The 27,992-nt window shown below is 46.1% G+C and overlaps 1 protein-coding gene across 2 annotated transcripts; it reads left to right on the top strand.

The window, feature by feature from the left end:
- On the top strand, positions 1 to 27,992 carry SPINT2 (serine peptidase inhibitor, Kunitz type 2). Of its 2 annotated transcripts, XM_081273335.1 has the most exons (7): positions 8 to 577; positions 19,945 to 20,115; positions 23,406 to 23,465; positions 24,650 to 24,703; positions 25,445 to 25,606; positions 25,874 to 25,912; positions 27,424 to 27,992. In XM_081273335.1, exons 1-7 carry the CDS (start codon positions 472 to 474, stop codon positions 27,588 to 27,590), a joined length of 759 nt encoding a protein of 252 aa, XP_081129461.1. In that variant the 5' UTR covers positions 8 to 471; the 3' UTR covers positions 27,591 to 27,992. The 2 variants fall into 2 exon arrangements, with proteins under 2 accessions (XP_081129462.1, XP_081129461.1); XM_081273336.1 differs by lacking the exon at positions 19,945 to 20,115 and having other exon boundaries at positions 1 to 577.

Here is a 27,992-nt window from a genome sequence, read left to right as displayed (position 1 = left end):
GCCAGGGGCGGGCCCAGGTGCGCCAAGGGCGGGGGAGCATCTCCTCAGGTGCCGGCCCTCTGCGCCTGCGCTGTGCTCGCCCCGCCTCGCCAGGTGCGCCCCGCCTGCCTGCCTAGCTGCCTTCTTCCAGCCGCTTCCAGGCGTCCGCCATTGGCTCTGGCGCCCCCCTGGGAGTTTGGCGGTGTGGCGCAGTTCTGAGTTGGGAAGGGTCCCTGAGTACCGCGAGGGGCAAAGGGACGCGTGAAAAGCGGGCCGAAGCGGTGCGCTCGAAGACAGTGTCCGGTCACCGAAGATCTGAGAAAGGACTTTCGGAGCCGTGGGCACCTCGCGGATCCCGGGGGGTGGGGGGCGACCGCACCTGAGCTTGTGGACCTCCAGCGCGCGTGCGCGCCCAGGGTCTTCCCGCACCTGATCGCGAGACGCCAACGGCCTGCGGCTCGAGGCCTCGGCGGCGCATCCCAGACACCCGTCATGGCGCAGCTGTGTGGGCCGCGGCGGTGCCGGGCGCTCCTCGCCCTGCTGGCATCGCTGCTCCTCTCCGGGGCCGAGGTGGCCGACGGAGGCCGAAGCATCCACGGTGAGGGCCTGATGGGTGTCCGGGGAGGAATGGATAGCGGGGGCCGGAGGCGGGGCCCGGGGGGCAGGGACGGGGATGAAGTGGGTCTGGGCCTGGGAATGGGGGGAGGGAAGAAATTGGGGGCTACTTGGGGGTGGTCGGGCGTGTAGGGCGAGCAGCTGGCCCTAGCGATTGGTCCTTCAGGAGGTCTGGGGGCCCTTGGGACTGAACGGCGGGCGGAGGAGCAAGGACAGGAAAGTTCCTTCGGAGGAGGGAGGGGACGTTGGGTATTGACCAAGAAGGAGTGGCCTTGGCCCTTCCTGTGGCAGGAAGGGGTTGAGGAGCCGCACCGAGTACTCTTCGTGACAGCGGAAAGCTCCTCGGCCAAAGAAAGCCAAGGGAGGCAAGGCCTCTGAGGGTTGTGGCTTGGATTTGGTGACCTGGTGGCAATTTTGGCTTCAAGGAAGAAGCCCCTATCCTCATCTCTTTGGATATTGGGCAACAGTCTCCAGAAATTTTTCTAGATCAGTTGCAGTTGGTTTGGTGGCCAAAAAGAAAGGGTTCTCAGTGATGGTCGAAGAAAGGAAGAGGAGCAACTGGTGGAGGGGAGAGACCTTGCCAAGGTGCAGGGACGAAGGTGCCTTCCAGCGAGACAGCATTGGCAAGCAGCCGCTGGGGTTGGCTTCTTCAAGTGTTGTTATAACCTTAACCACTTCAGACAAGTACCAAAGGGTTTTGAAAAGAGCTCTCTGGGAAGAAGAATCCATTGATTCAGCGAACTTAATCCCTGCCATGTGTCAGAAACTGCTGGCAGTGGTGACAACAGTTGATTCCATAGACCTGGTTCTTGGCGCTCACAGAGCTAGTAGTAGAGCGGGAGAGATGGTATATGTTTAAATAAAGAGCACTGACCATAAGATTAAATGACTAAGAGGTAAACAAAAAGGATGAAATACAGGAACATCATCGTCTGATGATGATGGGGGTTCCTTTAGCTCCAGTGGTCAGGGGAGGTCTCTCTGAGGAGGGTGGCATCTGAGCTCCGACATGAAGAATGAGGAAGTGGCAGCCACACACAAAGACCTTGGACACTAGTGTTCAGTTTTCTGGATGAATGAGTACAAAGGCCTTGAGTGTGGAACAAGCCTGTTGTATTCAAGGAAAAGAGGGAACCCCCAGAGCTGGAGCCGAAGTGAGAAAGGGGAAAATGGGAGGTGGGAGAAGTGGGCAGGAACCAGGTGGCCCAGGGCTGTGCAGGCCAGCACTTTGGGTGAAAAGAGAGAAAGGAAGCAGGATGTGTGCCTGCTAGGTCCTCATCCCCTGTGGTAACTTCTGGAAAACGGTTAATTGCCCTATTGTTGAGGCAGGGAGGAAATTTAAAAGTTGTCCAAGTTGTCAGGTGCCAACGGGGAGAAGCACATTCCTAGAGGTCACAGTATGAATCAGAATTTGTCAATTCTGGGCTTTTTTAGATAAAGAAATGTTAAGATTTATCTCCAATTACCTGGCCTGCGACTACATGTGGTTACAGCTTACTCTGAGCTTGTAGGTATTGTTTAATCCTGGATGTAACCTGGCGTGGCGTGGTGATGACATGACAGGCCTGCTTACACAGCAGTCATTGACAAAGCCAGGTCTGACTGCAGAGGACCTCTCTGTTCTTCATGTCTCCCCCTCCCCATCCCACTTTTCCCCTGATGGCTGCAACTGGCTGGACCTACTGACCTTTCAGAAGTTCTAGTGTCTGTCTGGGTGAACTGCTGCCCTCACTTATCTGAAGTGCTGTTTGAAAGCTCAAACAACTTCATCTGAGGCAGGAAGCAGTCCAATTGCTTTGGTTTTCTCACACAGAGAAAACCAAAGCAATTGGAAAAAAAGGCCACCTGCTGAGTGAGGTGTTTCTCCTGGCACATGGAACTGCATAGGTGCTGCCAGGTGAATATGTGGAGAGACGAGAATAGGGAATGTGTTTGTGTTTAAGGGAGTGATTATAATGATTGGTGTGGAACTTATTCTGGGTAAAGATGCGAGCAGGCTGAGGAACATGAGGATGGTAGGGCCAACAGCTTGTTGCAGTTGAGGTTCTAGGGAGAATGAACTAGAGAGTAGGACACAGTGGGCGGTGACTGTGGTAATGAAAGTATGGTTCTGAAGAGCCTGGTGTTGTTGGAGACAAGGTCTAGGGTGACTGTAAGATTTGAGGAGTTGGGAGGACAAGTTTACTGGAGGAGAGAAAGTCAGGAACTGAGGCCAGAGGATTATCTGTCTGGATATTGCCTGCTAAAAACAGCCTGAGAGGTGGTGAACCCAGATAAAGATTGTGGAGCAGTGAGCAGTAGGGACCTGGGTCAGATGATACACAAGGTGGGCAGTGAACAGTCTGCTCTGATAATGTGACAAGAATGTTCAGAGAGGGGGCTAGGGTTGTGGCTCAGGGGTAGAGAGCCTGCCTAGCACATGTAAGGCATGGGTTTGATCCTCAGCACCACATGAAATAAAATATAGGTATTGTGTCTGTCTACAACTAAAAATATATTGAAAAAAAAATGTTCAGAGAGTCAGGGTTGGGGATATAGCTCAGTTGGTAGAGTGCTTGCCTCGTATGCACAAAGCCCTGGGTTCAATGCCCAGTGCCACCACCAAAAAAAAAAAAAAAAAAAATATTCAGAGAATCAATTGAAGAAGCGAGCTTTTGCTAAAGGTAATCCAGAGGGTCCAGGAATTGGGAGATGGAGATAGGACAAAACAGGCTGTGTTTTTTTTGTTTTTTTTTTTTTTTTTGTACTAGAGATTGAACTCAAGAATGCTTTACTACTGAGCTACATCCCAACTCTTTTTATTTTTTTTTTATTTTGAGACAGAGTCTTAGTTTAAAGGGTCTCATTCAGTTGCTGAGGCTAGTCTCGAAATTGTGATCCTCCTGTCTCAGTCTCCTGAGTCAAACTCTGGGACTTCTTGTCTGTGATCAGTGTATCCTGATCTGAGACTGACCATGTTGGTGAGGCTCTTGAGTGGTGGAGGGCAGTGGGAGGAGTGTGGCAGGTACACACTTGAAGGCCTGGAGGAAGAGTCCTCCCGACTCCAAACCTGCAGACAAGTAGGGAAACTTTGTCGTGTGCTAGATTTTTCCAGAATCAGGGACAAATTTGTATTCCAAAGAAAGTGGCCTCTCCTGAGAAGCTTCATATAATGTTTTGGTGACTTGGGTGGTTTGCAGAGTCAGGAATTTCTTATTTAAGACATTTGGCTTTTGGCTTTGCCTGAAAAATAGATCTGGTAGAACCTGACCAGAACACAGGCCTGTATTCCCACATGGCACTCATGGACTGGAGCCCAGAGCCTCTTGGGAAGGACATATGCTTCTCCCCCAGTCTGTAATTATGCATATAGATTTACCTGCCTGCTTTTTTTGTGGTACAGGGGATTGAACCCATTTTTAATATTTTTATTTCTCTCAGCCTCCGGAGTAGCTGGGATTACGGGCATGCACCACTGTGCCTAATTTATTTGCCCACCTTTTATATCTGTAGGCCTTTGGGATGTATCCCCCACCTTGAGGATATGCTTTATTTAGTAAAAGAGATAGATAACACCTAACAGCTTTTAGAAATTGTGCAGTACTAGTGCTATAAGGAAGGTGGAAAAAGAAAACACTTTTGTCATACAAATAGGCATAATTTTTTTTCTTCTTCTTTCCATGTGATGAATCCTGATAGTTAGGGTTTTTTGTTTTGTTTTTGATGCCAAGGATTGAACCCAGGGATGTTTAAACACTGACCAACATCCCTCGCCTTTTTTTTTTTTTTTTTTTTTTTTTAGAGAGAGAGTGGGAGAGGAGAGAGAGAGAGAAATTTTTAATATTTATTTTTTTTCTAGTTCTCGGCGGACACAACATCTCTATTGGCATGTGGTGCTGAGGATCGAACCCGGGCCGCACGCATGCCAGGCGAGCGCGCTACCGCTTGAGCCACATCCCCAGCCCCATCCCTCGCCTTTTTTATTTATTTTTTGTTTTATTTTAAAAATATTTTTTAGTTGTAGATGGATACAATGCTTTATTTTGTTTATTTATTTTATAAATAAATGGTTCCGGTGGATGGAACCCAGGGCCTCGCACATACTAGGCAAGTGCTCTACCACTGAGCTACAATCCCAGCCCTCGCCCTTTTTATTTTTTTGAGACAGGGTTTCACTAAGTTGCTTAGGGCCTCTCTAAGTTGCTGAGGCTGGCTTTGAACTTGTGATCCTCCTGCCTCACCCTCCCGAATTGAGATTACAAGTGTGTGCCACCACTCTCAGCTTAAATCCTGATATTTAAAGGCCCTGAAGTACATACTTTTGATCAGTACAGTATTTCACAGTTTAACCTTGGGAATTGCTTTAGGAGCTATCCTTTAAGTGTACTTCCTGCTGCCAGTAACTTTCTGCCTGGCGTTGGACATCAGCTTGTGTTAATGGTTACTTGACTTAGGGTTCTTTGTGGGTTGCTCTTGGGAATTTCCACTGGAGCCTGGCAAGTCAACATTCATTCCACCACCTCCACTGGCTTCCACGCGGATCTTCAGTTTCCATTAACCTCTTGGGTTAATTACAGCTTTCCCAGCCCTTCAACCCAAGGTGGACTTTCCAGAAAATCTCCAGGGAGTACGTCAGGCACCACTCCTTTCCCTTCCTCCTTATTCCCACAGATAGTTGTACAGGTGGTCAAACTTAAGATGACATGTAAGAGCTACAGTGTGCCTAGAGTTAGTAACTGATCAACATCTTATGTAACATTTGTCCTTTATGGAAGAGGTGCTTGACCTGCTCGAAGGCAAGCCATGTTGACATGCTTATTCACTGATATAGCCAACAATTTTTTCCTCAGTACTGGGATTTGAACCTCAAGAAAACTTTACTTCGGAGCTACATCTCATCTATTTTTTTTTTTTTTTTTTTTTTTTTTTTTTTTTTTTGAGACAGGGTTTCACTAGGTTGCCCAGGTGGGCCTTAAACTTTCTGCCTCAGCCTTTACCCACCAGCTGGGATTACAGGTGTGTGCCACAATGCCTGGGTAGTCAGCAAATATTTATTGAGCACCCACCAAGAAGGCACTGTTTTAGGTTCTTGAAATAGAACACTAAACAAAACACACACGCCTGGCTGTTTCGCCATAATGAGAGGAAGATAGTGCAGTCAGGTGAGCGTGTGTGTGTGTGTGTGTGGGGGGGGGGGGGTGAGTGCCGGTGAGTGCTGGTGAGTGCCGTGAGGTGAGTACAGTAGGGTTGCTATGCTTCCTGCCGACAGCCGAGCTTTGGGAGCTCACGGGTTACAGTCCCTACAGGATGATGAGGGCCTTGACTTTAGGTCCACCGAGGGAAAGTGGCCTCTTTCCAACAGAAACATTCGTTTCCTTTGCTCAGCCTTGGATGGAGAAAGCAAACTTCTTTCACTCTCCCTCATTTTACCTGTGGTCGAAATCGTGCACACTCAGGCTTGTCCTAGGGTAGCTGGCCAGGCAGCCAAGCCTCTTTTTGTCTGTTCTGAAGCCAACAGGTAGGCCAGATAAGGGATGAGTTGCCCTGCAGGGGTTGCACTGAAATAACTTGTCAATCTAGGAGGCTTTGGCCTGGTGGGCATAGGACTACTGAAAATTTTGCAGATGACTCCAGAAGCATCGGAGTATGGATTATGGGTTCATTGTATGATCCTGGTCACGAGTATATTTCACAAGCTGTTTCTGACAAGATTTTTTTGGAAAACTACTTGTGAGAGAATGAAATGCCAGAATGTTGGATGCTGAGGCCCAGGAACTTAAAAGTTTAATTACTTTGAAGTTTATTTGAAATCCATTTTCATTGAAAGCCATTTTACCTTTTTTTTTTTTTTTTTGGTAGTACGGGGGTTAACCTAGTGGCACCCTACCACAGAGCTCCATTCCCGGTTCTTTTTATTTTAAGGCAATTGCTAAGGCTGATCTCAAAATTATGATCCTTTGGCCTCAGCCTCCTAGGTCACTGGGATTTCAGATGTCTGCCACTATGCCTGGCTCACAGTGACTCTGAATCGGGTTCTGGGTCCATAGCTTCAAAAAAATAAATGCGTAAATTAAAATAATAAAATTTCATGGGTTGATTAGGAAAAAAGTATCTAAAGAAGCTCCTTAGAGGAGTGATGGTGAAAAAAACAGGTTGAAAATCATTGTTCAAGTTTCATTAGCCTTCACTAATTTCAAAACTGGTTCTTGCTTCACAAAAGGTTAAGAACCTGGGGTTGTGGCTCAGTGGTAGAGTGCTTGCCTAGCATGTTTGAGGCCCTGGGTTTGATTCTCAGCATCACAAATAAATAAATAAACAACCATTGACAGCTTTATTTTTTTTTCATTTTTTTATTTATATATGACAGTGGAATGCATTACAATTCTTATTACACATATAAAGCACAATTTTTCATCTCTCTGGTTGTATACAAAGTATATTCACACCAATTCAATTCGTGTCTTCATACATGTACTTTGGATAATAATGTCCATCATATTCCACCATCATTTCTAACCCCATTCTCCCGCCTTCCCCTCCAACCCTTCTGCCATATCTAGAGTTCATCTATTCCTTCCATGCTCCCTCTCCCTACCCCACTATGAATCAGCCTCCTTATATCAGAGAAAACATTTGGTATTTGGTTTTTTGGGATTGCCTAACTTTCAAGATATTTCTTATTTTTTCTTTCATTGAATTGTCAAACTTAATTTTATTTTATTTTTTTTAGTTTTCAAGATTTTATTTTTTTAAAAATTTTTATTATTAGTTGTTCAAAACATTACATAGTTCTTGACATATCATATTTCATACATTTGATTTAAGGGGGTTATGAACTCCCATCCATTTTTACAAACATTGACAGCTTTAAAAAAAAAAAAGGCCCTGGGTTTGATTCTCAGCGTCAGCATATAAACAAACAAACATTGACAGCTTAAAAGAAGAAGAAGAAGAAGAAGAAGAAGAAGAACCCCTGAATGAATTCATAGCATGGGAAGGACTTGGAACAACTTGTTTCCTTCCAAGTACTCTGATGGGCTACTCAGTTCTTGCTGTGAACTTTGGTAAGGGTAGAATTTATAGTCCTTTTTCAGTGATAAATGTGAAGTGATGATAGGAGTAGTGGTTTGCTTTGTGTTGATAGTTTATTTTTTTAATTTTTTTTTTTATTTTTTAAAGAGAGTGAGAGAGGAGAGAGAGAGAGAGAATTTTTTAATATTTATTTTTTAGTTCTCGGCGGACACAACATCTTTGTTGGTATGTGGTGCTGAGGATCGAACCCAGGCCGCACGCATGCCAGGCGAGCGTGCTACCACTTGAGCCACATCCCCAGCCCTGTTGATAGTTTATGAAATGTAAAATTTCATACCTAAACATGTCAAAATTTTATATCTAAAACACCAAGATTTTATAACCCTAATAATTTAACTTAGATTTGTCATTGTAAATGTTCTTACCTCATAAATAGAGGTTGTTTTAGAGTTTCTGAATTATTTGTCCTAATAATGACAGTTTGCAGACACCCAAGCCTAGAGGTGGTAGGTAGGTAGGTAGTATAGCTTTCTGTACTGGAAACTGAAGCGCTCAAATATGTACAATCTATTCACCTAACCAAAATAGGTGGCTTCATAGAGCACTGTAAACTAAGTCTGATTATGAAAAAGCTTTGGAATTTTGCCTGGTAGAATTAAAACAGCCTTTTGGGAGGCTGAGTTTGGAAGATCGTTTGAGACCAGCGTGGGCAACGCAGCAAAATCCCATCTTAAAAGCAAAAGCCAGAAACAGCCCGAGTACCTCCTTGGTGTTCTGTACTTTTCATTCACACAAACCTTGTGTTTCTCTTTTTTTTTTTTTTTTTTTTTTGTGCCTGGCTTACTTTAATTTAGCATATGATCCTCCAGGTTCATCTATATTGTGGAAAATGGCAGTTGTCTTTTTTGTGTTTCTCATTCTTTAGGGAAAAGGCACTCAGTGTTCAGATGGGTAAGCAGAGCATAATTGTTTTTACTCCCACTGTGCGGCTGAGCTCCATCCCCAGCCCTCCCCCACCTCCTGATGGTGTTTTGGTGCAGGGATTAAACCCAGACAGGCTTTACCACTGAGCTGCATCCCCGGGCCTTTTTGTTATTTTTAGACAGGTTTCACTAAATTGCTCACTCTGCCCTGGAAATTGGGATCCTCAAACTTCAACCTTCTGAGTCACTGGATTACATGTATGTGATACCACTCTGGGCTGTTTGTCCCTTCTTATTCTGATCCCTGGAGACTCTGCAGATGGTTGTGCAGCAAGAAAATCAGGGGATGGGTGATGTATGGTTTGATGTCCTCAGTCACCATGTTTGGTTGCACTTTTTAGTGAAATGTTTTGTTCTTCATCTTCATTCCCTCCATTCCTAAATTAAATTCTAGTGTTCATAAAATACAGCATCTACTATTTATTAAAAGCTTTTGCTGGGCTGGGGTTGTGGCTCAGCGGTAGAGCGCTCACCTAGCAGGGGCAAGGCCCTGGGTTCGATCCTCAACACCACATAAAAATAAATAAAGATATTGTGTTCAACTACAACTAAAAAATAAATATTAAAAAAAAAAAAAAAGGTATTGCTACTGGGAATGTAGCTCAGTGGTAGAGCACTTGCCTAGCATGTATGAGGAGGCCTTGGGTTCATTCCCTAGTACTGGAAAAAAAATATTTTGCCAAATATTATTTTAAGCACTTATAATGGATTAAAAGCTCCTTTAATCTTCAAAACACTTAGGATGTTGGTAGTTTGTGTTAGAGAAAAACTTCCCATTTGCATAGTTTTTAAAAAATGAATCTGCAAGCTTGCAGTATGGGGCCTGTGGAAGAGAGCCAGCTGTCTCCTCACTTTGTTATTTACAAGTGAATTCAAGTTACAGATTCTGTGTGCTAATTCCCTCAGACTGCCCAAGATTGATCTGGGGATGTAGCCCAGTTGTAAAGCACTTGCCTGACATAAATGAGGCCCTGGGTTCAATCCCCTGCACTGCAGAGATGGAGGATGAGGAGATAGCCCAAGATTAATAGGGCATTCCACAGCAGAGAGGGAAGGAAGGAGATCACAAAAGGCAATTTTTGTTGTTTCTTTTTTGCATTAGTGGGGTATTCTACCATTGGGCTACTTCTCCAGCACACACACACACACACACACACACACACACACACACACAGTTATTTTTTTAATTATTATTATTTTTTTTTGAGACAGACTCTTACTGAATTACCCACACTAGCCTCAAACTACTTCCTTTTTTTTTTTTTTTTTTTTTTTTATACCAGGGTTTGAACCCAGGGACATTTTACCCACTGAGTCAGATTCCCCAGATCCCTACATCTTTTTGTTTTGAGGCAGGGTCTTGCTAAGTTGCTTAGGACCTCAACAAGGTACTGAGAGGTTGGCCTTGAACTTTTGATCTGCCTGCCTCAGCCTCCCAACCTGCTAGGATTACTGGTTTGTGCCACCACACCCAACTCTAGCCTCAAAATTTCTATCTTCCTGCCTCAGCCTCCTGAGCAGCTGGGGTTACAGATGTGCACCACTATGCCCAGCCAAAGGGTAGTATTTGCTAACAAACAAACCAAGAAATACTTTGGTGCTAACTAGGTTCAAATACATATAAATCACGTAAGGAAGGCCTTCACCTCAATTTAGGCCCATTTATAATGTCTTAGTTGTCTAACATTCCCAGCCTTCACCCTAACCCAGAGGGACATGGTGGTTCCATAATCAGAGCTTTATCTTCAAAGCCTCTAAAATCTGCTTGCTTGTTTTATATTTTGAGATGGGTCTCACTATGTTCATTAGGCTAGCCTCGAACTTTTGATCTCCTGCTTCAACCTCCTGAGTAGCTGGCATTACAGGCTTGCGCCATCACATTTGGCATATTTGCCTATTTTTAACAGCTCCAAGTATTTCCTTTTGTGGGTGTCTTATTTAGCCAAACAAGATGTCAAGGTGATAAATTTTCAGCTGTTTTAAATCTGTGAACACCCAAGCCCTTTGTGTATGTGGTAATACTTGTCCTTGCCCGTGTTTTTTGTAATTCTTGAATTAAATGACTCTTTATTTCCCTTTTTAAATTTTTTTTTTTTTTAGTTGTAGATGGACATGATACCTTTGTTTTGTTTATTTATCCATTTTTATGTGGTGCTGAGGATCGAACCCAGTGCCCCACACGTGTGAGGCAAATGCTCTACCGCTGAGCTACAACCCAAGCCCCATTTTTTTCCTTTTGATACTGAGAAGGCCTGTTATCTGTCTTTTCTGTATAAAATACGATTTCCAAATACTTGATGATTATTGTAGCAAATAACCTCCTTTTGGTGGCTTTTCTGAAGAGTAGTGTTTAGCAGTGAATAGGTGTGCTGCAGCATTTTTGGCAAAGGAGGAACCTGAGGAATGTGTGGTCTAAGGAATATGAACCCCAGGAATCTGGGCTATAGGTTTGGTCCCACGGAAGAGACTTAGAGAGTCCATCTGAGCAATGTTCTTATAAACCTTCTCTCAAGAAGGGCTTAGCAAACTGCAGCTTGTAATGCCCTCTAATGTGGCCTGTGAGTGAGAGGTCTGATTATTACTTATTTTTAATGGTTGAGAAAAATCCAAAGAAGAACATTTTGTGGCATTTGAAAATTTTATAAAATTGGTTTTTAGTGTCCATAAATAAGTTTTATTGGAACATTGCCATAGACATTTATTTACATATTGTTTATGGTGCTTTTTATGCCATGATGAGCACAGCTGCAACAGAGACCCTGTGACCCACAGAGCTACAATAAAGGCACAGTTTTCAGCATATGAATTTCATTTCCCAACTCCATTAAATTATCTCTGAACCCTAATAGCAGAGCTCAAATTTCAGTTACCACAGTGACGATTTGGGTAAAGTAGAATTGCCAGCTGCTGGCTGTTCAGATCTCAGGCTTGTAAGTTATACCCGTGTTAGTGAGAAGTAGGCTCATAGAGCCTGGCCACTGCGTGTCATCCCTTGTTTCATATGTTCACAGCAGAAGCGTGTAGTTGCATGTTTTGTCTCCTTGTCCCAATGATAAAACCCAAGAGTGCAGCAAAGAGAAGAAGTGGTAGCTTATGAAGGTGAAATTCCAGCCAAGCATAAGTGAAGCGACAGAAGACCAGCCAGCTGTGGGAATGTTGACACTGCTGCCATTTCAGAGGCTGTGGCTATGTGGCCAGAGGAGTTTAGTGACTACTTCACAGAAACCAGGAAGGTTACTTGTGGGTGATGTCCCAAAGCAAGTCATGCCAGTAGACACCTACAGGGAAGCAACTCTTAGGAACACAGAAAGAGCAAAGGATAAAATGCTGGAAGCCAGTGCAGATCTAGAAAAGACTACAGTGTTGCTGCCTCCGTGTCATCATTTGAGAATCATACTACAAACATTGTTCATTGGGGGAGAAGAAATTAAACACTTTTTAATTCTCATAATTCAGCTTACTGTGTACTAATTTCACACTTGTAACAAAGTTTAATAATGTTTTGACAACCCCCCCCCCCACATACCTTTTTCAGTTTTTATTCTGAGTCAGGGTATGGCTAAATTAGGCAGGCTGGCCTTGAACTTTGTAGTCCTTCTGTGTAGGTAGGATTATAGACATGCCCCATCACACCCAGCCTTGAAGGCCATGGAGCAGTCTCCATTGATTGAAAGATTGCTTTGCTTGACCCCAGCACTACATGTTAACTGCCTGTATTTACTGTTTGGCCCTGACCCATGTTCAGAGGAAACAGATATTGCTGGGTGAGGTAGGGCACACCTGTAATCCCAGCTGTTTAGAGGCTGAGGCAGGAGGATCCAAAGTTCAAAGCCAGCCTAGGGTATTTATTTATTTATTTTTAGTGTGTGTTGGGGGGGATTGAACATAGGGTGCTTAACCACTAAACCATGTGTCCCCGGCCTCTTTTATTTTTAATTTTGAGACAGGGTCTCACTAAATTGCTTTGGGCCTTACTGAATTGCTGAGGCTGGCTTTGAACTTGAGATCCTCCTGCCTCAGCCTCCAGAGTCACTAAGATTATAGGCGCGTGTGCCACCATGCCTGGCCAGCCTGGGCAATTTAGTGAGATGCTATCTTAAAATAAGAAAAAATAAAAAGGACTGAGGCCAGGCATGGTGGCGCACGCCTGTGATCCCAGGAGTTTGGGAGGCTGAGACAGGAGGATTTGAGTTCCAAACCAGCCTTAGCAATGGTAAGGTGCTAAGTGACTTAGTAAGACCCTGTCTCCAAATAAAATACAAAATAGGACTGAGGATGTGGCTCAGTGGTTGAGTGTACCTGAATTTAATCTCTAGCACCCCCAAAAAAAAAGGGGGGGCTGGGAATGTACCTCAGTGGTAGAGTGCCCCTTGTTTCAATCCCAGGTACCTCAAAAAATAACAATGAAAACAAAACAGCCAGGTATAGTGACATATATTTGTAACTCCAGCAGTTTGGTAGTCTGAGGCAGGAGAATTGAAAGTTCCAGGCCATCCTGGGTAATTTAGTGAGACCCTGTCTATAAATAAATAGGTCTGGGGATGTAGTTCAGTAGTAGCACCCCTAGATTCAGTCTCCAGTACTGCAAACAAACAAAAAACAGATGGGCAGAGTGGAAATAGCCGAAGGACCTCTTCATGATGGACTTCAGGCTGGTGAGATGATCCAGAGCTGGGTGTGGTGGTGCACACCTGTAATCCCAGGAAATGTCATGTATATCAGACAAGAAGATCTTGTGCTTCAGTTTTTAGCACCCGTGGGAGTAAAAAGTGTATTAAAGACTAGAACCCTAGGAAAGTTATCTTTGCTTGTTTTTAAAAACTTCGGGACTAGGGTAACTCAGTGATAGAACACTTACCTAGCATGCTGAGTTACTGAGTTCAATCCCCAGCAATCCCTTCACCACACATCAAAAATAAAATAACATACTCTGAATGAATAACATGAGTAAAAGATAACAACAAGTTCAAGTTGATCATTAATTTGGAGAGAGAGAGAACAGGCAGGATTGAAGTGAGAAATATATGGTTTCATCTCTGTTCATGTTTTAGTGCTTTCAAATGTAGAATTTGTGCTTTGCAACCAAGTAGGCACAATTCCAGCTGTGCTTTTTTATTTTGGGGGGACAGGATCTCCTTAAGTTTCTGAGGCCTTGAACTTGTGAACCTCCTGAGGAGCTGGGATAAACAGGCTGCATCACCAGACCTGGCTCCAACTTGCCTTTTTGAAGAATGATTAGGTATTATCTTCTCAAGCTTGTAAAATAAAATTGGATTGGTAGTGCCCCGGAGCCAAAAATTCCACTAATATCCTTGTTAGAAGGTGACAGCAGATCATTCAAGCTGGCTGTGTTGAGTGAATTTATCTGAGCCATCGACTGGATGCATTGGTTAATGCTCTAGTGACTGCAGAACCAGAGAAACTTGTTTTCCATGGTATCATTTAGTAGTTGAGAAGACCAGTCTGTTTCCCAATTTGATAATAGCCAATGTTCAAAATGCCTGCCAGGATTTTAAGTTAGGGTCATATTTTAGATAATATGTGTTTTTGTTTTGTTTTGTTTTGTTTTTTGTGCTGGGGATCAAACCCAGGGCCTTGTACATGCAAGGCAGGCACTCCACCAACTGAGCTACATCTTCAACCTAGATAATATGTGATTTTAACCATTTTTGATGCTTTTGTAAAAGAATGCTACTGTTTTCTAAAGATGAATTCCATTTTTATTTCACATATTATGAAGTGAGTACTTCCAAATTTGGTTCCCGAAGCTTTTTCCTGTTCTTCCTGTTTTTTTTGTTTTTGTTTTTGTTTTTTGTGTGTTTTTTTTGTTGTTGTTGTTGTTGTTTTTTTGGTAGTATTGGGTGCTTACTACTGAGCTACATCTCCACTACTTTTTAAATTAAGACAGGGTCTTGCTAAGTTATCTAGGCTTGCCTCAAACTTATCATCCTTCTGCTTCAGCCTCCTGAGTTGCTAGAATTACAGGCATGCACCATGCCTCGCCCTTGCTTATGTTTTGAAGACATGTACTTAATTTTGCATTTGTGAGCATAGAAATAGGACTTGACATATCATTCATGATTGCTTCTCAGTAGTATTCTAAGACCAATTATTTATTATTTATTTATTTTTTATTGTTAGATTTTTTTTTTTTCCCTAGCAGGTATTAAACCCAGGGCACTTTACCACTGAGCTGTTTTTTATTTTGAGACAGTGTTTCACTGAGTTTTAAAAAGTAAGGTTCGGAGGCTGGGATTGTGGCTCAGTGTTAGAGCACTCGCCTAGCACGGGCGGGACCCAGGTTCGATCCTCAGCACCACATATAAATAAAGGCATTGTGTTGTGTCCATCTACACCTAAAAAAATAGCTGAGTGTTAGAGTGCTTGCCTGGCATTCCTGAGTAACTGGGTTCAATCCCCAGTATTTTTAATTTTTTTTAAATTTTGAGACAGTGTCTCACTAAGTTACTGAGGGCCTTGCTAAGTTGCTGAGGCTGGCTTTGAACTTGTGATTCTCATGCCTCATTAAGGTGTTGGGATTATAGGTGTGTGCCACTGCCCTTGGCTGTTGTCATTTCTTTCTTTTATATATATATAAATTTATTTATTTTTAGTTGTAGTTGGACACAATGTCTTTACTTTATCCATTTTTATGTGGTGCTGAGGATCGAACCCAGGGCCCCACACGTGCCAGCTGAACGCTGTACTGCTGAGCCACAACCCTAGCCCCTGTTGTCATTTCTTAATAGAAGAACTCATTAAGGAATAACTTCCTGAAATTATGTCCAACCAAACCCCACCCCACCCCCACCCCCACCCCCAGCCTTGTCCAGTGCTTTTGGTATGTTGCTGTCTGTGACCCTGTCATTTAAGTGTGACTGAAACCAGGCCCCAAAGAGGCCTCTGAAGAAGGGAATTGGCCTTGGTGAATCCTCAGACTGTGATAACAGCCCTGAGGAATTCTTTGGCTTTTAGGCAGCTCAGTTCTGTGTTTCTGCTGCCTTTGAAGGGTCCCTACCTTAGCACTCAAGTGCTCTGAGCAGATGAGTGGAAATTTAGACCCCAGCTTTATTTATTGTTTGCCTTCCTTTATCCACCCCAAGGCTCAGAGTCCTTATTTAAAAAGTAGGGGTGTTTCTTTGTGGTTTGTTTTCTTTTTTCTTTTCTTTCTTTTTTTTCTTTTTGGAGGTGGGGGTACCAGGGATTGAACCCTGGGGCGTTTAACCACTGAGCCCCTTTTTTTAAATTTTTATTTAGAGATAGAGTCTCACTGAGCTGCTTAGGACCTCGCTAAGTTGCTGAAGCTGGCTTTGAACTCGTAATCCTTGGCCATGGTTCACTTTTTTTTTCTCATTAGTTACAGATGGACACAATGCCTTTATTTTATTTGTTTATATTTTATGTGGTGCAGAGAATCAAACCCAGTGCCTCACACATGCTAGGCAAGTGTTCTACCACTGAACCACTCACTACCCCAGCCCCCATGGTTTACTTTTATTGTGACCATTAGAAATAGGCACATAACATAAGTGGCATAATGTTAGGTGGAGGCAAATAATTGGGTGTCAAAAAGTAAGTAATGCTCTTCATTTCAGTTCTTTTCCTTTTTCCTCCAGTATTGGAGATCGAACCTGGGGGCATTCTACCACTGAGCTACATCCTTAACCCTTTTTGCATTTTATTTTGAAGACAACCTTACTAAGTTGCTGAGGCACACCTCAAACTTTTGATTCCCCCTGCCAGCCTTCTGAGTTCCTGGGATGATGGGTGCATTTGTATGCCTGCTCATTTTTTTAATCTGAATCTGCCACGGTACTTTAATTTAAAAAAAATTTTAAGAAAGATGAAAAATCATAGAAGTCATCATAAATACCAAAATATTTCTGGCTTTTATAAAAGCTTTTTGGAGAGCAATGAAAGAAAAAGTTCATTGGTGTTATTTGTGGCGAAGTGAAGACTGTATGTGTTTTATGACGGAACACTGCCTCCTTTAAAGCAAACACACAGACTAAGACAAAATTGCTTTCCATGACCTCATTTCTCTCAAGCCTACAGAATAAAGGTTTATGCCATACAAGTTTAAAAGCAATTTAGTAGCCAGGCGTAGTGGTGCTCTCCTGTGGCCCTAGCTATTTGGGAGGCTGAGGCAGGAGGGGCAGGGGTTGTGGCTCAGTGGTAGAGTGCTTGCCTAGCATGTGTGAGCACTGGGTTTGATCCTCAGCACCACATAACAAATAAACAAGTAAATAAATACATTGTGTCCATCTACAACTAAAAAATATATTAAAAAAATAAAAAGAGACTCCTCATTTTGAGACACTTCCTTTCATACTCACAGAAAGGAGTCTTCTCCTAAATGGGAGCTTGAAGCCAGGGCCTCACAAATGCTGGGCAGGCACTCTACCACTAAGCTACAGCCCCAGCCCTCTTGAGTTTTCTCTTAATACAGATGTTTCTGTCTTCCTGTGGGACATCAGGGAAGTCCTTTCTTCTCTCCTCCTCGCCCAAGCAAACCTGAAAACAAGGCTGCTTTTTGGATCTGGGAAGTTCGTGTGCAGCACTTTAGAACAGATTGAGCAGGTGCTAGCGCATCCAAAGTTTTGCAGTCCCGTGGGGTGCTGGGCAGCACTGTGGTAAGAGGTGTCTCTGAGGCAGACCCTGATGCTGTTGGGAGTGGTCTGGGGGAGCCTCTGTTCCATTGCTGGGTCCCCTTGGCGAGAACAGCACTAGAATTATTCAGCTAACATCATTATTCCGACAGCAGGTGTCTCCCAGTGACCTGCTGCATGTCAGCCTGGTTTCCCAGGTGGTGTGCTGGCAAACACAAACATCTGGTGTGCTCCACAGTGGGTTTTCTTCTTGGATGCTGTTACTGAGTGTCTAGGTTTCCTGTTCCTTGTTAGCTCTGTCAGCATGCCCGTGGCCCATGGTACACCTGCAGATCTGAACCCATAACATGAGGGCTACATTCTGGGCAGTAGAATTCACTCAACCTTACGTAGATCTTTTTTGACCCCCCACACACACACCTTTTTTTTTAAATTTTTATAATTGTTCATTGACATAGTGCCTCTCTTCGTTTTTATGTGGTGCTGAGGATCGAACCCAGTGCCTCACATGTGCAAGGCAAGCGTTCCACCACTGAGCTACAGCACCAGCCCTTGTTTTTCCTCTTTATATACTCTAGGCTTTTGTTTCCCAGCACCTAGAATGTAGCCTTCACCCTTGCTTATTTAAAGCCGCCAATTTCTACCATTATGCCATGGTCTTGTGGTGTCTGGTGGTTCCCTCCTGGCTGCCTAGAGCTTTATCGGCCCCTCCCTCTGGACTTTGGTCTTTGCTTGGAGATTTAATTCATGTACTATGGGATTCATCCATTTAAGGCAAACAATTCCTCCCTCAAGTTTTTTTTTTTTATTTCCAGTAACTGCTTAGAAAGTGTGACTGACATAAAGCAGAGTGATTGCCAGGGTGCTCAGTGTGGCAGGGCCTTTGGTAGGCTGTGGCTGCTACTGGCCGCTCCCTGCATAGGTGATGTTTTCAGTTTGGGACTGTAGCGGAATCCAGTGGGTCCTTTCTGTCTTGTGTGGATATCGGTGTTGCCTCTGGGATTTGACGGGTGTGATTTGGGCCGTTTTCCCTGGGCCTTGTTAATCCTCTGTTGAGTGACCTTTGGGCAAAAGTACCTGCTGCAGGTAGAAACCAGGTGGTTCTGGTTCTGGTTGACTGGGTCCTGTTATGTTGCCCATGCTGGCCTCAAAATCTTTGGCTTCTGCCTCCCAAACAGCTGAGGCTACAGAGGCACACCACTGCAGCGGGTCCCCTGTTTTTGTTTTAAATTTACATACTGTAAAGTCACTCATTTAAGTATACATTCCAAAGATTTTTACATTTTACAGATTCATGCAGCTATCACCACAGTCCAATTTTAGAATATTTCCATCATCTCCCAAAGATCCCTGTGTCCATTTGCAGTCACTGCCCAGCCCATCCCCAGCAACAGGGAATCACTAGTCCACTTCCTGTCCCAGTCAATTTGCCTTTTCTGGACATACTGTGTGATTTCATTCACATGAAATGTCCAGATAAGGAGCGTTTTGACTGATTTAATGGATGGTTGCTTTTAGATAACTTCCTGCTTGGGAACATGCCTTTTCTGCGAGTTAGTTACCTGGGACTTCCTGGCTTGTGTGGGAGCTCCTAGGGAAGGGAGTGTGCTTCTTGTACAGTAGCAGCCTTCTTCATGGAGAGATTGGTATTTCGAGAAACTCATTTCAGGGAGTATTTTAGAGACACAGCAGTCCTGTATGCTTTCAGAGGTTATTCCCAGTTGGTGAAATAAGCCAGGCAAACGTCAAAACAACTAGAGAGGGGTAAAACGACCCACCTTGGCCTGGTAAGGTGGCACAGCATCCACAAGGGTCCTGGAGTCTATGTTTGCCACCCTGGATGCTTGCATGGAGACCTGGTTATCAAGCACCCTTGTGCGGACCCTATGCAGATCAGTATTAGTGGGGACTGGAGTGCAGGGAGGTGTAGAATCCAATGATCAAGTTATTTTTGGTGGTTTCCTTTCCTGGGAGTCACCCAGAGAAAGGTGATTCTTCTAGGCTAGTTTTTTTCTCCCTTTCTGAGAGGCCAACCTCTAGCCTTTTATATGCAAATAATCTGGTTGGAGTTTTATAACATTGTTTTTTATTTCCCTTTGATTAGAATGGTGCCAGATTTTGGGACTCCTTGAAACCCAGGTCTATCTCCTGGGCTCAAGTGGAAACAATGGTGGTGTGGCCTACATTGCCAATGAGATAACTAGAGTTAGGAAGGTTGTTTCTAAGGCTTTTGTGATTTGAGTGGCCTGTCTGGTTTGGGAGAGGACAGAAAAACTTAGGGAAGGTGCCCCTGGGGGTGCTGTACTCACCAGCAGCACATCTCCTTCCTAGCCCCACTTCGCCAGCTCTGATCTCTCAGGGCTAAGCTCCCCTTGGCCTGGTTAGGTGGCACAGCATCCACAAGGGTCCTGGAGTCTGTGTTTGCCTTTGCAGGTCATTTTTCTGTATTGGTTGTGTATGTCTTGATAAGGGGGACCGGGGCAGAAGCAGTACACAGCCGAACCACAGCCAAGTGGGTGGATGGCTCCTGCTGGATGACATGGTTCTTCCTGTACAAGGAAGGACTCACCAAGCAGGCCTGAAGGCAGCTCAGGCTTTAGAAACAGTTCACAGAAGGACTGGCTGGATCTTAAGGCTCTGGTGTTCTTGGAGATAGGAAGATCGTGGGCCTCCTCCTACAGGAATGTGCGTGTCCTTTGAAGCCATATTGCCCTGTCACAGCAGCTGGGTTCTGCTTTGTGTTTCAGACTTTTGCCGAGTTGCGAAGGTGGTGGGGCGATGCCGGGCCTCCATCCCCAGATGGTGGTACAATGTCACTGAAGGGTCTTGCCAGCCATTCGTGTATGGTGGCTGTGAAGGGAATGACAACAATTACCAGAGCAAGGAGGAGTGTCTTGAGAAATGTGCTGGTGTTACAGGTGAGACCTTGGTAGTATGGGAAATTTTACTGTTTAAAAATAGTTTATTGGATGTGGACACTCTCTGCTGTATGCTGCTGCTTCACTGCAGAACCTTCCAGAGATTTAAAAAGCAGAACAAACTAGCTCAGTGTGCAGCAGCCTCACAGGCCTCACCTCCTCTTCCTGAAAGGGAGAACAGACCTCTTCTGATTGAAGGTGCCCGCCTGCACAGTCCTGGAGGATGGAACCTTCAACCTGCTCACAGGCTGCCCTCCATTCCCTGGGCCTTTGGGTTATTTTTAGCTCTTGGACAAATGACACAAAAGTTCATACAGCCAAATTATGAGTTAACATTGGAATGTGGGTCGTGGGATCAAGATAGTGTTGATCCTGACAGCCTAACAGTTAAATAAAAACCTAACATGCTACCAGCAGGCCCTGGCCACCCCCAGCCTGGGAGGACTCCTTGAGAGCTAATGGCAGGGAGGTGTTGGCATCCTGGGACCTGATCCTTCCCAGGTGTTCCAGAGCCCGAAGATGGGGCTGTCCAGACACTCTTTTTTTGGGGGGTGGGGGGTACCAGGCATGGAATTCGGCACTCAACCACTGAGTCACACCCCGAGCCCTGTTTTGTATTGTATTTAGAGACAGGGTTTCACTGAGTTCCTTAGCGCCTTGCTTTGGCTGACACTGGCTTTGACGTCGTGATCTTCCTGTCTCAGCCTCCCAAGCTGCTAGGTTTACAGACATGGGCCACCGTGACTGGCCAGACAGTTTTTTTGTGTGTGTGTGGATACAATATCTTTATTTTATTTTTATGTGGTGCTGAGGATTGAACCCAGTGCCTCATGCATGCTAGGTAAATGTTCTACCTCTGAGCCACAGCCCCAGCCCTGGCCGGACAGTCTTATAAGCACTATCTTAATGTTAGTATATGACTTCATGCAGGTTTTTTTTTTAGTTGTTTGTGGAAGGAGGATTGAACTCAGGGGCACTCGACCACTGAGCCACATCCCCAGCCCTATTTTGTATTTTATTTAGTGACAGGGTCTCACTGAGTTGCTTAGGACCTCACTATTGCTGAGGCTGGCTTTGAACTCTTGATCCTCCTGCCTCAGCCTCCCAAGCCTCTGGGATTACAGGTGTGTGCCATCAAGCCAGGCTCATGCAGCTGACTTGGCTTTGAGTGTGGACACTGTGTTGCCCTTTCAGCACCTACTGTCAGCCCTGAGCCTGCCCTGCCTGTCCTTGTCTGGTGCTCACAGCTTTCTGTTTGTCACCCACTGGCTATAATCCCTCTTTGCTTTGAGCTATGCATTCAGAGATCAGATAAGCTTATTTTTTTTTTTTTAAAAGAGAGAGTGAGAGAGGAGAGAGAGAGAGAGAGAGAGAGAGAAAGAATTTTTAATATTTATTTTTTAGTTCTCGGCGGACACAACATCTTTGTTGGTATGTGATGCTGAGGATCGAACCCGGGCCGCACGCATGCCAGGCGAGCGCGCTACCGCTTGAGCCACATCCCCAGCCCCAGATAAGCTTATTTAAGTTTGTAAAGAGAGAACAAAAGTGGCCTTGGCTGTGACCTCAGGTCTAAAGCAGTGCAGGAGCACACAACCCAGTAGTGTACCCCTTGAGGAGCAGTTTGCCTTTCTCTCAGCAAGAGTCTGGAGAGCTGAGGAGGCAGAGTGTGAGCTGAGATCAGACAGATCAGTCCCTCATCTCTGGGGGTAACTGGAACTTCCCAAGATGGCGACTGAGGGAAATGTCATTTATTTTTCCATCATCAGCAATGATGCCAGGTGGGGAAATTTACCGCTGTGCTCTCCCCATCTTCTCAGGAGGAGGATTGAGGTGTTGGGGACACACAGGGGACCAATGGATGTAAGAAGAAACGTTGCTACTTGGGGCAAGGGTTGTGTTTTGCTGGGAGAAGGCAGGTTTGCTGACTTCTTGGAGCTGGGCCAGAGCCTGGTGCCAGCTGCAGGGGCCTAGAAAGTTCATGTGTGGCACCAGCTGTGACTCTCGGGTTCTCTCGCAGCAGCCTGAGAAGAGCTGGAAACTGCCAGAGCCACAGTCCTGGGAGTTCTTGCCAGCGTGTCCGCTCTCCTAGGTAGGCGAGCTCTGGGGAGCCAGATAAGAATGATTATTAATTTATAATGAGAACTAGAACGCCTAGGGGACAACACTCATGTCCCTCTGCCCACGCTTGGGTCCACGTAGGCAAGCCTCTCAGGCAGATTGCTGGGAGGTTGCTTGGTGGGGAGAGAGGCAGAATGAGGGGAGCTGTTTTATGAGGTGATTTTCAGTGGCTTCAGGGTAGGTAGGCCAGCCCTGATCCTCTCCAAGGTCACTCCCAGACCAGCCAGCCTCTTCACCCACCCCCTTAACTTGTTGCGGGGGTGGTGGTGGGGGGCAGTGGGAATAAAAGGTACTTCACATAAAACTGGTCATTTGAACCTTATTTTCTTTTTTAGGCAGTATTAGGGTTTGAACCAAGGGCCTTGCACAAGTTAAGCGTATACTCTACCACTGAGCCATGTCCTCACCCTTTTCTTTATTTTTTCTTGAGACAGGGTCTTGCCAAGTTGCCTGTGTTGGCCTTGAACTTGTGATCCTTCAGCCTTAGCCTTTTTTTTTTTTTTAAATATTTTTTAACTGTAGGTAGACAAAATATATTTATTTTTATGTAGTGCTGAGGATCAAACCTAGTGCTTCACACATGCTAGGCAAGTGCTCCTCTGCTGAGCCCCAGCTGCAGCCCAGCCTTAGCCTTTTGAGTAGCTGGACTTACAGGAGTGTGCCACCACACCTAACACTGCTTTAAGTTTACACCGTTGTAGGCCTCTTAACCTTTTATTTTTTTTTTTTTTTTTTAATTTTGAAACAAGGTCTCCCTAAGTTGCCCAGGCTGGCCTCTCTGTCCGGCCTCTCAGCATGTCTTTGCTCTGATTTCCTTAAAGTTGAATTCTCAGAGCCAGCCTGGGTTCTTCATGTCAAAATCAGTCATGCGACTGAACACACCACCCACAGAAGAAATGAGCCAGACACACGCCTATAATCCTAGCACCTCCAGAGGCTGAGGCAGGAGGATCGGGAGTTCAAAGTCAGCCTCAGCAACTTTGTCTCAAAAGATAAAAATAGCTGGTGATGTGATTCAGTGGTCAAGAGCCCTTGATTCCATCCCCAGAACCAAAAAAGAAGAGATAGGAGCACCTGAGGGCACTAGGACCACCCACACCTGCTGGCCTTTCTTCACACACAGCGGGGAGGTGCACTGTCTTCTGCATTGTTTATTTGTTCCCTTGCAGAAAATTCCATTTATGATCTGGACTCCAGTAGGAATGGAGGAGCTTCTTCTGTCCCAAGTGGTAAGTTCTTAAAAGGACCCCGAAGGGAATGAGGGCCACCTGGATGGCAGTTGAGAAAGGACATTGTAATTTGGGAGTTGTAGAGGGCTTCCACCTCCTGGTCCTGTTGGCTCAGAATCGGTAAACATGGCTCTGCCAGGGCAGCCGGCTTTGGGCTGTGACATTCTGCCACTGGGGAGCTATCCTGTCCTGCGCACAGGAGGGTTAAGGGTTCTGTGGTGCTTCCTGGCTGCCCAGAGGAGACTCAGGTGCTTCTCTGCCTGCGGGCCTCGCCCCGCTATGCTGTCTCCTCCCCACCCCAGCTTTCTCGCCTGTTCTCCCTCCTCTTCTCCCTGTTGTGTTGCTGTCTCCCGGGCTCCATCCTTTGCCGCCCGCCCGACTCTTGGCCTGCTGCACTCCTGATCTCGAGCTTGGCGTTAGCTTGCTTTGTAGTGCTCACAGCAGCCGCCCCACTCCTCCTTTATGCTTAAGGACTCTGCAGCAGGAGCCTGGGTGAGTGGTACCTGCACTAGCAAAGGCACCTCAGGGACCAATCCCCAGGCAGTGGGCTGAGGGCGGGGCAGAGAGACCTGCCATGCAGGGAGGGAGGGACTGTGCCCCACCCGTTCAAGGAAGAAATCCCGGGGTGCCCACACACTAATTGTAGTCTGGACCTTGCCTCTGACTCACACAAGTGCCACACATGTGCCACATGAGAATGTTTTAGTTAGGTGGCTGTGAGATGTCGCCTGGCTTGCAGCATGCCAGGGTTAGCTAGAGTCGCTTTCCGGTTGTGCTAGGCCAGGAGTCCTGTACCTGTTCCGGCACTTCTCTGCCTGGATGCACTGTTCACTCCCTTGGCTGGCCTCTCAAGCTCATCCAGAACCTGGTCCCGCCATGGTAACTTAGGTTTCCATCCTGTTTCAGAAAAATTTCCCCAGGAGAATGAAATTTCTAGTTGCATCAGAAAGTGGGAACGACACTGTCCTGATGGCAACGGAAATGGTGTCTGGGTCAGTTTCCATAGTGATCTCTAGGTGGTGGGATTGTCCTGCTTTGACTAGGAGGTGCTGTGGTCCACACCCTTCCTTAAAGGTGACACTTATGTCTCTGCTCTCTTAGTGGGCCCTTATAGACTTAGTCCCCACTAGGACATGTGTCTTGTGTCCATCCCAGCTTCCCTGACAAAGATGTTTGTGTTTCAGTTCCCAGAAGGCAGGATTCTGATGACCTCTCTGATGATGTTTTCAACTATGAAGGTATAACTTTCTAAAGAAAAATTATGCATGATTTCTTCCTAAGGGGCAATTAAATCATCTACTGAGGTGGGGCCAGGGATGGGGTCCAGTGGTAGAGAACTTGCCCAGCCTGCATGAGGCCCTGGGTTCCACCCCCAGCACTGCAAAAAAAAAAAAGAAAAAAGAAAACAAAAAAAGAAAAGTAAGAGAATTGCAGCTGGGCACAGTGAAAGTAGAACAGAGCTTTTTGGCCTTTCTGGGTAGTAGCATTCTGGACTAGGATGGGAGGTAACAGTCCTCAGCAGGTGCTCCACGCTAGCAAAGAAAGGATGTGCCAGGGGAGAAGATTTACTGGAAAGGGAGTGGAGTGGAGTTCTAGAATTTACCTTCTGCTCTGCCTCCCACCTGCTGTGGGACTGTGGGCGAGTTGCTGCAGCTCCACCTCACAGTTCCTGGGTATGCAGTGAGGGTCCAGGACAGATCTGGTGGAGTCTGAGTCTGTGCTGGGAACAGTCCCTGGCACCTTTCCCGTAGTGTCATCTGTACAGGAACCCAGTCTTGGCTGTGAAGAAGCTATGTGAGGATGTAGGGCAGAGCGGCAGCTGGGAGAGTGGCCCTGTGTAACTCACCCAGGTCCTTTACTCTGAGAGAGCTCTCCACGGAAATTTCTCTGATGGGTCTGCTGAGGCACCTTCTAGCTCTTCCCCTTCTCTGAGGTCCTGCTGACTGGTGCTGCTATGGCGCTCCTGCTCTTGCCTACAGAATACTGCGCTGCCAAGGCCGTCACAGGGCCCTGCCGAGCAGCCTTCCTACGCTGGTACTATGATGCTGAGAAGAACTCCTGTGACAACTTCATCTACGGAGGGTGCCGGGGCAATAAGAACAGCTATCTTTCCAAGGAGGCCTGCATGCAGCGCTGCTTTGGTGAGTCCGCCCGACCGAAGTCCAAAGCAGAGTAAGGTGGTTGGCCCTCCCCAAGGACTCGAGTCCCTTTCTCCTTCCTTCAGAAGAGAGCTGTGGGAAGGCTGTTCTTTGGATCCCACCAGATGGCAAGGCCTCAGCCCCACAGTTAGAAGTCCCTCAGAAAAAGCTCCCTGCGAGGACCCCAAGGCTGAGGAGCCTGAGGGGCAGCCTGGGTTGGTGGCCACTCCCATGAGCTGACCTCTCAAAGAGTTGTGTGTTCTCTTCCAGGAAAGGAGATGTACCCTGTTCTGCCCCTTGGCACCAAAGGTTAGTGACCTCTTGCTGTCCTCCAGCTGCCTACCGTCTTCCTTCCTCCGCTGAACTCCGTCTGCTCAGCTGCGGTTTCTTAAGGCTCGTGTTGTCTTGCCCACGTTATCTTTTCACTCTAAACATCTTTTTGGTGGAAAGCTCTTGTCCTTACATGAGATTGGAACATGTGGTGGCCATTCGTCCAGCACACTTTGTACACAGATAGGCTGGTGTGAGTCAGTAATTCCAGAGGCCTTCCCTGCCCAGGCAGCCAGGGGTGGGTGAGGACGAGTCTCCACCACGAGGCCTGGGGACTCTGCCACCTGAGGCTGACCCGAGGGTTGAAGAGAGCTCTACTGTTGTAGGGTATAAACAGTTGGTCAGGGGTTCCAGAGAGGAGAGCCACATGAGCGACAGGCCAGTCCCACTGTCCCCCAGCAGTCTGGCTTTCGTGGAGGCTCAGCATCCTCTCACTTTTGTTTCTGAGCCCGAGTTGAGAATCTTGGCACAGATGACTTGCCACACTGGTTTGGCCTCTTTCTTGACCTGTTTACCAGCCAAGGAGCCAAGACCTGGCCTGCAAGTCTGCCTGGTTCTAGAAACTGGAACCTGGTTTCCCGGGTGTGGGGGTGGGAAGCTGCCCAGGCCTTAAGAGTTGGTCGGGGGGCTGGGGATGTGGCTCAAGCGGTAGCGCTCTCGCCTGGCATGTGTGCGGCCCGGGTTCGATTCTCAGCACCACATACAAACAAAGATGTTGTGTCCGCTGAGAACTAAAAAATAAATATTAAAATTCTCTCTCTCTTTAAAAAAAAAAAAAAAAAGAGTTGGTCGGGGGGGCGGGTTGAGGTGGACAGGGGAATGCTCCAAAGCCAGAGTCTGAAGTTCTTTAGCCACTGAAGGAGGGGAAGTCAAGTGGCCGCACAGGAAGTCACACACCTTAGACAGAGCCCTGCGGAGAAAGAAAGCATCCTCACTAAGCAGTGGGATGAACAATCGATCCATTGTTACATCTACCCAGCAATTAGGAGCACCCGGGTCCCTTCCAGCTCCTGCTCCAGGTGTACCCATAGCTCCACCCTGGCGTCACTCCACCAGCAGACGTTTTGGGCACCTGCAGGGTCACATTTTTCTCTGCTGGCCAGGAGTATGTGTGGACTTGGAACCTTTGGGGTTTTATGTTACACACTACAGGTAAGCGTTTTGCACCCCTGGTGTGCATCTGTTGCCTGAGGATCCCATACAGTTTGCCCCAACTGGTGGCTGGGGGTTTGGAGTAGAAGTGGTGTTTTTCAAAAAGGAGGAGCACAAAGAGCCACCGTGTGCACATGGCATGGCACCTCCTCTTTTCAGGGGCTCTCCTTGGTGACCTCCCTGCAGGCTGTCTCCCTAGTTCCAGTTCTGCAAGCCCTTTCTGGGTTGTGAGAAGTTCTGTTCCTTGTCCTGCTTACTCAAGGCTATCGTGTGTCCCTGGGGAGCCGCCTGCTTCCTCTCTGCCTCCTTGCCTCACTGGTCTCCTATCTTGTCCCCAGCGGTGGTCCTGGCAGGTCTGTTTGTGATGGTCCTGATCCTCCTCCTGGGAGCCTCTGTGGTCTGCCTGATCCGGATAGCACGCAGGAAGCAGGAGCGTGCTCTCCGCACTGTCTGGAGCTCGGCAGATGACAAGGAGCAGCTGGTGAAGAACACATATGTTCTGTGAAGGCCTTGTCGCCAGGAGAACGGGGAAAGGAGGGGAGAATGTGTGCTTTTTTTAAAACTAGAGTGATTGATTATATCTGTGAGATCATTAGGGCTTCCGTCTGTCTGTTGCTTGGACGGTGAAGCGCTGCTTCTCGACCACCGCATCCCACGGTGGTGACTTCTTTCTGTGCCCCAGGTGTAGTTTTCTATGCTCATGTTGAACTCCACTGCCTCCTTGCCCACCATGAAAGCAATGTTTTAATAGTTTCCTTGGTTTGTTTGATTCATGGTTGTTGTTGTTGTTGTTGTTGTTTTTAAGTAGAAACAAAAGGGTTTTTTTTTTTTAAGAAATTAGGATTCTGAAAGGAAGAAAACAAAACATGTAAGTTTAATAAAAAAGGGTCTTCCCTTTTAAAGTGAA

Source organism: Spermophilus citellus (genome assembly GCF_964194105.1).
Source record: "Spermophilus citellus genome assembly, chromosome: 18".
Classification (NCBI taxonomy): domain Eukaryota; kingdom Metazoa; phylum Chordata; class Mammalia; order Rodentia; family Sciuridae; genus Spermophilus; species Spermophilus citellus.
This window is presented reverse-complemented; position numbering and strand designations above follow the sequence as displayed.